Source organism: Rousettus aegyptiacus, unplaced genomic scaffold (assembly GCF_014176215.1).
Source record: "Rousettus aegyptiacus isolate mRouAeg1 unplaced genomic scaffold, mRouAeg1.p scaffold_m13_p_4, whole genome shotgun sequence".
Classification (NCBI taxonomy): domain Eukaryota; kingdom Metazoa; phylum Chordata; class Mammalia; order Chiroptera; family Pteropodidae; genus Rousettus; species Rousettus aegyptiacus.
This window is the reverse complement of record NW_023416307.1, coordinates 37678222-37691214: the sequence shown is the minus strand read 5'-3', so window position 1 is coordinate 37691214 and position 12993 is coordinate 37678222. Positions and strand designations below refer to the sequence as shown.

Genomic DNA, 12993 nt, shown 5'->3' with positions numbered 1-12993 from the left:
GAAGTATAAAATTATGGAACAATGGGCTATTATCCTTTACAGACCTTGTTTTATTGCCTAAAATATATTTTGGTTTGGAGTTAATTCTTAGTGATATAAGTTATCACAAATCTGTAGCTCTATATTTTTTAATGAAGCACCTAAACAATATATTGGTTAAAAATTAACTTAGATTTAAGTCACAAAACAAGCTATTTAAACATATACTGGAGCTTAAGTAACAGGAAGTATTTAAAAGAAAAATACTCAGTCTGAATGTGCCTGATCTTGTTTGATCTCAGAAGCTAAGCAGGGTCGGGCCTCGTTAGTATCTGGATGGGAGACCACTTAGGAAGACCAAGTGCTGTATGAATAAAAAATAAAAAAAAATAAGGAATCGTAAACTGACAAGGTCTATGCAATCTGTGAAGTCAACCAAGGGTTGTCTCTCTTAAGAAGATAAAAATAAAAAATAAAATAAAATAAAAGCTAAATACTCTCCTTTCATCTTGGTTAAATATTCTCCTGTATCTTAGATCATATAATTTAATTTGTTAACATTGAAATTAGAGAGATTCAAGCGGAACTAAGGCAAATGCATTTTTAGACAAAGTTTTAAAATAGACAATGATTCATTAAAGCTGGATGATATTGTCTACATTTTGTTCAACACAAAACTCAGTATAATATAAGAACCAATTTGGTACTGTGGTGGCTAATATTAGCTACATCAGCTGACCAGTACAAGTCATAAGTAAATCGAAAGCATTTGACTGAATATTTTATTACAACGTATGACTACAAGGAAGGCATAAAGGTCCAATAGCCTTTTGAATTTTGAGTGACAAGTAGCCCATAAACACAAGTTCTCACCTGTCTTCTTCTGCTGTTTCCTTTTATTTCCAGTTCCATTGACCATGAAAGGGTTTTCCCTCAAAATCTCCAAACTTGAATATCTGATTTAAAATCCTTGAGTGAGGTAGTAGTGTCATGCCTTGAAGTGCCTCCCATTTGCATTGGTCCATGTCCTTCCAGGGATGACGTGGAACAGGCCTATACCATTATTTCAATTTTTCTCATTAGGCATGCACTCTACATTCTTGACTTTTCGGTAGAAGCCTTACATTAGAAAATATTTATTTAGGTATTATTTAGGAACTATTTTTCTAGGTTTCCAAACATTTAAATGATGTGACGCTTAGGGGACATGGATTTAGACTTGAGGTTTAAAACCTGTCAGGAAATTGGTTAACATTTCTGAGGACCACTGGCCTCTCTATGAGTTGATCAAACCCAGTATGAAATTGAGGCTTCCCTTGTAATCATTCTTTTGTACAATCCACCATTCAGTTAGACTGCATAAAATCAGTCAATGTTTATTAAACTGCTACTATGAAATAGAAAAATTAATTGGATGAGATCTCTACTCTCAAAGAGATAATAGTCTAGTAGGAGAACAACAGGTAAAACTAAGGTTATAAAACTGCGTAACGCATGGGAACGTGGAGATGCCGTAAGAAGGCACTTCCTGCCTGGTGCTGAAGAAGGTCCCCAAACACTGTGCCAGTAGAATGGGGTCCCGAAAAAAAAATAAAAATGTATCACCATCAGAAAGGCCTTCGAACTGATTTAACTATTGTGAAGATGACAAAGGAGGATAAGAAATGAAATTTTAAAATGTAAACAAAGTGAGACAAATGCCTTAGCAACTGTTTAAGTCGGTCATTTTAACTCAGTTATGATGAATCTGGGCCAAAACTGCAATAACTCCAACTCAGTTATTCGAAAAAATATTAGAAACCTTTTGACTCACCTTTTGTTATTTTTATGACATCAATGTACTCTGTACCCAAAAGATAAAATGAAGTAAGTTCATAGAGTATTTTCAAACTAAAGGAAGTAATTCTGAGAGAAAATCAATAAGCAGTATCCTACCAATGAATAAGAAGAGAATAAATGGCATATAATTTGGAAGTAAAGCTTAGGGAAACTCTTGGGAGATTCAGTTCAGTCTGCAACTTTCCTTTATTACCTAAAAGATTTACTTATTCTCAAGTCACCATAGGAAAACCATAAACTTGTTTGAGAATGAGGAGGGGGGCATGTGTAAAGCTATTCTTACCTATACAAATAAAAATAAAATGGGACTGAATGTGGCTAAATTAATGTTCCCTAAATTCAGCTGACTGAAGACATAATTCAAAATTGGACTATTTGAGATATATCTTTTTATACCTTTTGCAAACTCACCGTCCCATTTGGTAGCCATTTATTGAGCTCCTCTTATATGAAGACATTCTGTTCGAAGTTGTGAAGGATATAAATATGAGTAAGTCACAGCCTCTGACCTCAGAGCTTATAGAAAAGATTTCTTTATACTATCTCTTATTTCATCTTCCTATCTCAATCATAACCAAAAAACTTTCAGTTCCCAAATTACCTTTTTATGCTCTCTGAAATCCTGCCCTTTATCTTCTTCACCTCTGAGGCCTGCCACTATTCCCTACTCCAATCCCAGCATTTTCCAACAGCTTAACTGTGCTTCAGAAAGTGGTTTATTTCCTCTTTGATTGGTATCTATGAAAGAAAGCCACAGAAGCAGCTCAGTTATAGGAACTTGGCAGACATAACAACTCCATCAGTCCAGGTGTGACGTATGGTCAAAAACAAGACAGTCAATTTGGAAGAGACACAGACCTTAAGAGGAAGAGGATTAAGAGAAGACTGGAGAAGCCATGCCTTAGTCCTGGGTTCCGTAGGGTTTCTTGGAACAACCTCCTCTTTGGTATTCCTTTCCCCTGTGCTGAGAAAATCTGAGAATGCTAGAAGTGCTTTCTCCAGAAAATAAGTCTGAAGTCTGAATGAGGAGAGAGACTCAGAAAAAAAAAAAAAAAATTCTATTACTTTTGATAAAGTAGTCTTACCTAAAAGGACAGGCCTGTCAATTAATTGTGTTTTTTTTCCCTTTGTTTTTCCATTGAGATGTTTTTTGTGGATAAACATCTTAACTTTCTAGAATTCTTTCATCAAATTGAGATGATAACTTTTCAGTGTTTACACTGAAAGTATGTACAGAAATCTGGTCTGGTCTTCTCAAACTGTAGGTAATTTATGCCCGTTCCACTCATCTATTCACAGAGCTGTGATTTAGGAGCACATTTTTAGTTCTTTTTTTTTTTAACAAAGGAATTTAATTGTATTCAAAGTAAAGAAAAAAGTTTATGGGACTTTTGTGGACTAATTTATACTTATCTTTACATAATACTTGACCTTAAAATCATGACTAAGAGAGTAACTAAATTATTCTTAGTTATCTATCAATATAACCAAACTTTCTCAGAGAAATAATAGCTATCAAAAAGATAGTTATGACATCACACATACATATATGTGCTTTAAGTTGTGGTTATTTTGGTTGTATTTAGTCTTTGTACCTTTTACACTTTAACCAATACATCTATGAGACCTAGAACCAGAAACCAAGTAATCAAAATGCACTGCTTACTAAATGCAAGCCTGTTATGCTAACTTTTATGAGTAGAGTGTGGTGCCATATTTGATGGTGACCTTCATCCTCCATGAATGTTTATAGTACAGCAGAATCCATATCTCATCTGGCATGAGAATGACACAGCCTGGGGGTAAGCACTGTTGCTAAGTCAGGACCACATCACTATAGTGATAATCACACTAGATAGGTTCATTACTCTAAGAACGTAGGGTTAAAAAGGCAAGTTCTATGAAGAAATATACATTAATGTATGAGTCCTTTGGATTCATACACAAAGTTTTTACATGATCTAACTATAAATGAAGTATAAGTCTTAATAAATTAATCACATTTTCAGAAAAAGTGTATGGTGACTTTTATGGACTCAGAAGAGCTCACAGAATCACTGATGTTTAATCATTTCTTTATTTTCTAGTATACTACATTCTATACCAGTGCTCTCAACTACATTTCCAGATAATAAAATTTACTTTTATTTCAGAAAATATAATAAATCACTCCTCAACTCAAATAGACCATGACATTTACAAAAATTCAAATATATTTTATTCCAGAAACATGAAAGACTCATAGTCTCTCAATATTAAAAAGTATTTTAATATAAATAGGATGAGTGATACTCAATAATGTTCAAATTCAGAAAACAAAATGCAAAGGGACTCAGACTTTCACTCACAGGTAAAGGGAGCATTCCTCCCACCTCCGCCCCCAAAAAGGTTAAGATCAAAATAGACCTTGGATAATTTGACTTAAAAATTGAAGAAATTTCTATCACTATAACTTAAATGCTAAAATAAAATGAGCATTCTCAATGCTTATTCCTCTATAACATCTACAGATCAATATGTGTGACAATCAAATGACCAATTCTGTGTCAAAATCTTGAACTCTAGCAAAGATCTGAGGTTTATCCATGTTTAGGTAATAGGACGAACATGCAAAAGTACCAAACGTGCCTCTGGTTTTCAGTCCTCAAATGATCATTGAATGTTTCCATATTCCTCCTTCAGCAAAAATAGCATTGCAATTTTTCTTCCCACATTTATAATTATTTAGGTATTTTACCATCTTCTATAAGCTTTAAGCTATTATACCACTGACACTGCGTTAAAGAAATAATGAAGTTAAAGTGATTAGTCACATAAAATATTTTGATTTAATAATACTCCAAAACACTTTGTTATTTTATATGTCTCTTAAAATACAGCCTTGCAAATAAGTATTTAAAATTCTAAAGATTTTTATGCATGTCTTTTTCTCATAAGTAGCAAATTAGATGGCCATACCCATTTTAAAGAAGACCAATAAAAAAATTTGTGAAAACTACGACAGATAAATTAAGAATTAACCACTTGTGTATCATAAGTGTACTTTTTCCCTTAATAATAGAAACAGGACTTAAGGAATTTGAAATTCAAGGGGTACAGAATAACCGAAAGTAAATAATTGGCTGCCACTGATAATTAGAGACCTACTAAAAATCAAACTGAAAGATTTCTGAAATTAGAGAACAAGCCAATGGGAAAATATAATTGAATTTACAGAAATCTCTTTTACATATAGATTTTCTCAAATGTATCTACTGGATATGTAGTTAATATAACAATATTTTGTACTCTATCAAAAAACTATTTGTTATGCATTACAAAAGCATTCCAAAAAAAAAAACATAAAAAAGGGTGTGTGTTGGTAGATTACTTGAGCTTTTAAAGAGAGAAAAGAAAGCATTTATCCCTACACACAGATCTGTGTGTGTTTACTTACCACATAACACTAACCACTCTTCCAGGTCTCAGTATTGTCCAAGAAAAGAATGGGATTGGCCCTTAGTAACAATGATTCAATAGGTGTCATTTTCTACATATTGAAATTAGAAAATACTTCTAAAACTGTTCTAGGAGAAGAAAAAAAGGCTTGAGCTTTAAAAATGAAAGTTGGCTGCATCAAAAATATGTTGACAGTGCTAAAAGCCTCCTTCCCCATCCCTCAGCATTTTTTTCTTCCTTGCCCCTACCCTATTACTTATTGATTGATTGATTTTTTTTTTGTAGGCTTGCTATTTTCATTTTGTTGCAAGGCTGCATTTTAATTCTTCTGATTTTGCAGTCTAACAAAGCCTTTGACACCTTTGTTCATTTGTTCTCAGCTGGTGAATGAACAGCAAGAAAGCAGACCCCTCCTGAGTCCCTCCATCGATGACTTTCTCTGTGAAACCAAATCGGAGGCAATAGCAAGGCCAGTAACGTCCAACACAGCTGGTAATTCTTTCATTATTAACTGATCCTCAAGTAGAGTTAATTTTTGCTACAGTAAAACGCATATGTCTTTCTACAATGCATTTTAAGTGGAGAGTAATGTTTGCAACCAAATAAAACTTTAGAGCATATATTATGCAATATGAGCCAATAAATCACTTTACATTATACTATAAGAACTACGATGTATATTACCCAGCCAATTTTGCTGAACATTAGCATACCACTATTGTCAATGAATCACTTTTCTATGCATATTTTCATATTTACATCTTCTCATCTCAAGTCACATCACATTAGGAAATCTTTAAAACAAAAGCATCAATTTCAATGTAAGGCTTTTCAAATTCTGATTGGAAATACTTTGTATGACAAACGTCTGGTAAAGTAAAAATGAAAGCAGCCCCTTCGAGTAGATTAAAATGACAATTAAAATGTCCTAGAGTCTTGGGATATTATAGAGCTAATTTCATTTTTCTGTCATGTAATTGTGTTACTTGCTTCCTCTTGCAATGATTTATTTCAACATTCTGGAATTAAACATACTCAAACAGTAAACAATCATCTGTATAAAGGCTAATAAATATTCATCCAATGAGTGAATGCAGGATGCCACTGGTATGAATGACCCTCTGCACTTTCTAATTCTCACTGATACTAAAGCTAAGTCATTTAAGTAGGGCCCACCCAGAGGGAGCAACGTAAGATTTGACTCAAAAGCTAATTTTCACCTCCTATATCAGAGACAGCCTTTCTGTATTGATTTTATTCAGTCAACGTTCACATTCAAAGGCACATTGTTCAGATAAGAATGAAAAAATGATTTTCAGAATCAGAGAACAAAGGTTATGTTGGATTGAGGGAGAGAAATTAACGGAGAAAGGAGATGATAATCACATACCGTCTTGTTAACTTCGTTCCATTTCCCCATCACGTTCTCAGCTTGTTGTTTGTTGCCTGGCACATTTTTGTTATACTTTTTAGTAAATGAAGCAAATCACAGGCAAAGGAAATTGTGATTTAAAAAAAAATGCTAAAAATTACAACAACAAGAGTAACTAATACAAGATAGAGGCACTTTCCTGTGGGAGTATAGTCTGCAGTCTCTGGTGTCAAACTTTGTGATTTCAAACCTAAGCTCTACCACTTAGAAGCTCTGTGTCCTTGGGCAAGTTGCTTAACTAGTTGGTTTCCTCATCTATCTAATAATAGTAATAAGAGTAATAGTAATAATAATAGTAAGATTTATATCTCATACATTACTTTAGAAGATTAAATGAAACAACCTAGGTAAGTGCTTAACACCATATAAACCTCCACGAGTGTTACCATTACTGTTAGCAACCAAGTGAAAAACAGTATATTCAACACTTCCCTTTTCAAGTGCATTAACTTTGTATCACACCAAAGCCATCATTTTCTAAATACAACTATCACTCTGAGTAAGCAAACAAATAAAATTGTTCTTGTTGTATTTTAGTCAGGGAATTAAGCAAATTTAGATACTATTAGATCAGATTCATCCTCTTTATCTATGAAACTTGGACTCACCCCTTCAAAACTGGAGAGCTACCCACAGAAGAATACAGGGGAGCCTTGTAGAAAGAAAATCCATGAGAACTGGATGCCTTTAGAAGTTCCCATTGTTCTAGAAAAAGCTATAAAGCATAGAATTCTCAGATCTTGATTCCAGTACCCTCTGAATTTCCCAGTTCTAAATGATGCTAAAACCAAGTCCTTTGGGAAGGCCACCAGAGAGAGTAATGTTAATATTTGACTCAAAAGCTACTTTCACCTTGGCTTTTCTAACATGACCCAGTGCATCTGGGTCACCCTTTATAAACTGGAGAACTATCCATTGGGGGAAAGCAGAAAGAATTGTGACATATTGGAGGAATAAAATATGTAATGTCTTGCGATCTCAATACCTACGTTGTTACCTCTGTATTAGTTTCCTAGGAATGCTATGGCAAAATACCACAAACTGAGTGGATTAAACAACCGAAATTTATTGTCGCACAATTCTGGAAGCTAAAAGTCCAAAATTAAGGTGTCAGCAGGGCCATTCTCCCTCTGAAGGTGCTTGACAAGAATTTATTGTAGGCCTCTCTTTTAGTTTCTGGTAGTTCTTTGGCTTGTGGCAGCATAAGTTCAATCTTCACATGACATTCTTCCTGTGTGTGTGTCTGTCTCTGTATCCAAATTTCCCCTTTTCATAAGGACACCAGTTATATTGGAGCAGGGACCTACTCATCTTAACTGATTGCATCTTTGGTGATCCTATTTCCAAATGAAGTTACATTCTGAGATACTGAGGGTTAAGACTTCAACATATGAGTTTGGAGAGGATACAATCCATAACATCCTCCAAAGTAGAGGATCAGAAAAAAATGGTATTTTGAGGCTGTGCCTTTTTCTTTTCTCAGCCTCAGCATTCAGTGCATCTGGGTCACACAGATTTTTATCCTGAAGGAAGACTCTCATTTGATAGAGTGTTTTTAATCTTGAAAGTATATCTCAAGACAAAAACACTATATTTTTAATCCCTAAAATATGTAGTTCTTTTTTAAAATTATTATAAAACTCACAATTTATATAATTTACATCATGACATATCTTTAAACATAATTTACATCATGACATATCTTTAAACAGGAAAAGTTTTAGCATTCAAACACCTTGGAGCATAATTTACATCACGACATATCTTTAAACAGGAAAAGTTTTAGCATTCAAACACCTTGGAAAGAATTCTAATATGGTCCAATAATTTTATAATTAAGGTTTCTGGGCAGAAAATTGATTATCATTTTCTGTCCAAATGTCTAATAAAAAATAGTAAATTTTAAATGGAACATTGTCATTTCATGGAATAGAATGAAATTACATTGAGAAATCAAGATAGTCATTGAGTATTATCTATTACATTCCAGGCATTGTGTACATCTTTACAGTTAAGAAATGGATAAACAATCCATTGGAGTAAACAATCTTGGAGTAAAATATGAAGAAATCCTGCTTCAAGTTCATACCAAGTCAATCAAGCATAAATTTGAAGAACTTTATATTAAGATGAGAGGCATTTATATTTGGCATTTTCTTCCAGTGAAAAAATAAAGCCAGTGTGCCACCATCTTGACATTTACTTAAATGCTTAAGGAATGTAGTTTTTATATATATTACCACAAAGTGAACAATATAGGAAATATTTATCTCTTCCAAAGTCTGTCAAATGATGAGTTTTTTCTCTACTAACCCTTATAAAACATATCAATCATCTGCCTCATAAAAGTTCTAAATTATAATTTTTGTCTTAAGTATTTCAATTATTTTTTTTGACTTTGTTTCTACACTAGCATTAATTTTTGATCATTCAGTGATAATTTCAAGCTAAACAAAAAGGATGTTTTCCTTTTTCTGCCATTGACATCCTAAATTATTTTTAATTCATCTGTAACTAGATAGATAGCTAATTCCTTGACCTTCTCAAACTATATTCATAGATGGTAAGTAGGCCAAAATCATTGCTAATATCCTTGATTTTAAAATGACAAATAAATATATATTACACACAAATACATATATCAAATGCTCTGAAAGTAACTAGACAATAGATATTTTAAGATAGCGATTATATTATAGGACAAAAAATTACTAAAAATTTGCAACAATAAATTGTCTGTAATCTCCTAAAAAGTCTACTATATATCAAAGTACAAAAAAGACTCTCTACTAAAGAGCAAGAAAAACAGGAGTCCTTGAACCTAATTCAATATCTTAACTGCAAAATAAGTGTAATATTTGCAAAATACATATTTATGAAGCCCAAGTAGCCATGAACCAAATGGCATTCCTCTAGAGACAATTTAGGAATTTGAGAAGTAGCTTTAATTACAACAAAAGCAAAAGTTTATTTAATTATTTAAGTCTAATTTAAGTCTATTCTTCATCATGGCAAAATTCTTCCTAAAAAATCCTTGCATTATAGCCATTCTATTAAAGAATACTATCTTTTCTGGGATGTAGGGTAGCTTACAAAACAGAGCAGAGATCACATCAGCCCTTTGTGACACATTCTGTGACTGCAACAGTCGAGGCTGTGCCATGATCAGATCTGTCTAAATGCTTCATGTAGATTTATTCCTTTAGAGAAATTTCCTAAAAATCTGAGTCTTGTTATACTGTAGTAGTGTGAATGGCATTGTGCTTACCATAGAAGTATCGAATCAGGGCTGCATAATAGGTGCTATTTTATTCTAACTGTTTTAAGCAGCGTCACCTCCCAGGGCCTAAGTAATCTAGTATTCATAAACATCTTCAGTTCCCTGTGGGAGCCTTTCAGTTCAATAGGTTGTGATCATCAATCAGGTCTCCTTGAGATAGATGGAAACAAATACTTATATAATATATTCTATCTGCTATCTTCAGGAAATTCCACCTGATGAAATTAAGTTATTCCCCATCCCATCCCCCAGAAAGTTTCTGAAATTGCCAACTATTTAAATTGTGTCTCAAACCTGCCGAATAACTGAGAGCTAAGTAAAAAATAATGAAAGCCTCATGGTCTTCAAGTCCAAAGAAAGGTATAAAGAGGAGTAGGGAAGAACCTGGGCCTGGAAATGACAGAACTCATGTTTGAACCCTGGTGTGAACAAGGTCTTACCAGCTATATCAGTTTCCTATTGCTGTTGTTACAAACTACCACACATTTAGTAGCTTAAAACAATACAAATTTATTATCTTACAATTTTGAAATTCAGCAGTCCTAACATCAAAGTGTAGGCAGGGTTGCATAACATCTTCAAATCTCTCTCTCTCTCTCTCTCTCTCTCTCTCTCTCTCTCTCTCTCTCTCTCTCTCTCTCTCTCCCCCCCCCCTTTCTCTCTCCACACACACACACACTCACACCCCACACACACCCCACACACATTTTCACATACATATTTTTACATTCACTATAAGAGGTGTTACCTTAATTTAAACACACAGATTCTGGAATCCAAACTTTCATGTGCCTAAGAGAATCTTTTATATAGGGTTAAGAAAATTCACAGAGCAGATACCTTCTTCCGAGCCAAAGTATGCTATCTTCAAAGCCCATGTGGAACAGTGAGACCCTTTATTTTTAAGTCTTAAGCACGCGCGCGCGCACACACACACACACACACACACACTAAAATGTAATTTGTCTTCCAAAAAGTGAAAGCCTCCATCCATCCTTCTTTGCTTTTGAAATTGTGTTCCCTGGGGATTCTCTCAGCTTCAAAGTTTTCCATACAACCCTCAATCCACCCCCATCAACTGGGTAACAAATAAGGTCCTTTGTGTATGCCAAGCATTTGTTTCCCATTTGCTGGGAAAAAGAACAAAGGAAAAGCGAGCTCAGAACAAACAGGAAGTGCTGAGTACAGTTTGAAGGGGGAAGGAACTTTACTGAGCCAAGTGTGAATTCTCAATTCACTCTTTTAGTAATTCATTTATTCTGAATGGTGAGAAGCATATATAGAATTAAATTAATACTCACTAGTTATTATTTGTTATAAATGTACTTCCTATATAGAGTAGACAAGTCCTGTATAATTTGCTTCTAAAAGAAGTGTAGGAGCAAGTGACTAATTCCTAATTGTTTGTTCAATTAATGAAAAGACATATATGGCATTCAGAGACTGTTATCCACTTCCTTCTATTATAAAGAAATCATGGTGGGCCTAGAATCCCTGCCAACATAACAGTAGCCTGGAAATTTCTGTTTAAACATTCAGATATGAAATGTGTGGAATCCTCCCCTATCTTAGCTGTGTGACATGCTTAAATTGTAGACATCAAGCCAGGTGACTTTGCTCTGAGAGCTCCTTCTTTCCCCCCACATTCAAGTACTTGCTAGCCACAGAACACTCCTCTATCTCAGAGCATCTTAGCATTGGAACGTGGCTCCCATCTTCCCAGGAAGACTCAGATGAAATAAACTGACACTTTCAGGCCATTTTGTGATAAATTTACTTTATAACATCCTCTATAAAACCAATATCTTTGTATCATCCTCTGTTTTATTACCGGTGGTTTTTCCTCTTTCTGTCAGTGTGTGGATATGATTCTTGGCTGAAATAGAAAGAAGTAGGGAAAATAGATCAACAAAAGGAAAAGAAAAGCATCATGCATTGGCCACCAAAGAATGGAAATAACAGTCCTTGAGTAACTATTGTATCCCTGGCATTTTATACATCTGATTTGCAAATTAGAAGATTTAACCTTGTATCATACCTAAAAGACAGACTATTAATTCCACATTTTTCAGATAAAGAAACTGAAACTTAGAGAAATCAAGAAACTTACTCCAAGTCGCACAGCTAAGCAGTGGTAGAGCCAGGTCTTTCCACTTCACCATCAACCATCCAACTACTCATTGTGCTTTGCACTTGAAATCAGAAAACAAGATCATTGAGATTAACGCTTGACACACCATCCTAAGGATTCCACAGGGCTGCTTAACTCAGGAGGACTGATGGTGCAGTACAAAAAAAAATTCTAATTATGAGCTCAGTTGAGCCTTGACCCTGCCTTGAGTGCAAGACAGAAGCAAATTGAAGAGAGTTGAAACATCAACAAAAATCCCTACCAAGAGAAAAAGCTGGGAAATCAAAGAGGAGGAGTGATGTAGTCATTGTAGACAGTGCCAGGAAGGGTTAATTAACACAGGAAATTCTCTGTCACTCTGGTGGCTTTCCTAAACTAACTGGGTGAAGAGATCCTAGTCCAGGAAGCCACCAGGCCAGTTCAGAAACCATTCTCTCAGCTGCTGAAGCTGACAGAGAGGTAGAGTTGGAGGGACCTTCACTAATTGGAAATTTCCATTTCTCACAAAGAGCTAGTCAAACACTGGTTACTTGCATTGTAAGAGAAAGAAGAATGAAGAATTTTAAAGCTCGCCTTTTTAATTCTCATTTGCCTCGTTTGCATTTGAACAGATTATTCCGTCTGCCTTCATTACAGTATAATACAGTGTAATCAACCTGCTAGGAAGTAAAAGTCTAACTGTTTTATGGTTTGTTATATTGAAATTTAAATTTGCATATTAAACAGAAAATGCATTAACATGTGTACCTATTCATCAACTATGGATTATAAAACACCTCTCTAGTTGAGCCCAAACAGCAAGCCATTCTGACTGAACTGCTTAATTAAATAAAAGATAATTAACAACATTCCTTTATACTCTGTATACTTTAGTCACTCAAAATTAAAACACAA

General features: G+C 34.4%; 1 protein-coding gene across 7 annotated transcripts in view; it reads left to right on the top strand.

Moving 5' to 3' along the window:
- The window catches only part of PEX5L (peroxisomal biogenesis factor 5 like), a 196985-nt gene that overhangs the window by 119003 nt on the left and 64989 nt on the right, over nucleotides 1–12993 (top strand). For all 7 annotated transcript variants that reach the window (XM_016128015.2, XM_016128013.2, XM_016128011.2 and 4 more), the window contains one exon: nucleotides 5637–5748. In XM_016128015.2, coding sequence (XP_015983501.1) covers nucleotides 5637–5748 — 112 coding nt within the window. The remainder of the gene's footprint in view (nucleotides 1–5636; nucleotides 5749–12993) is intronic.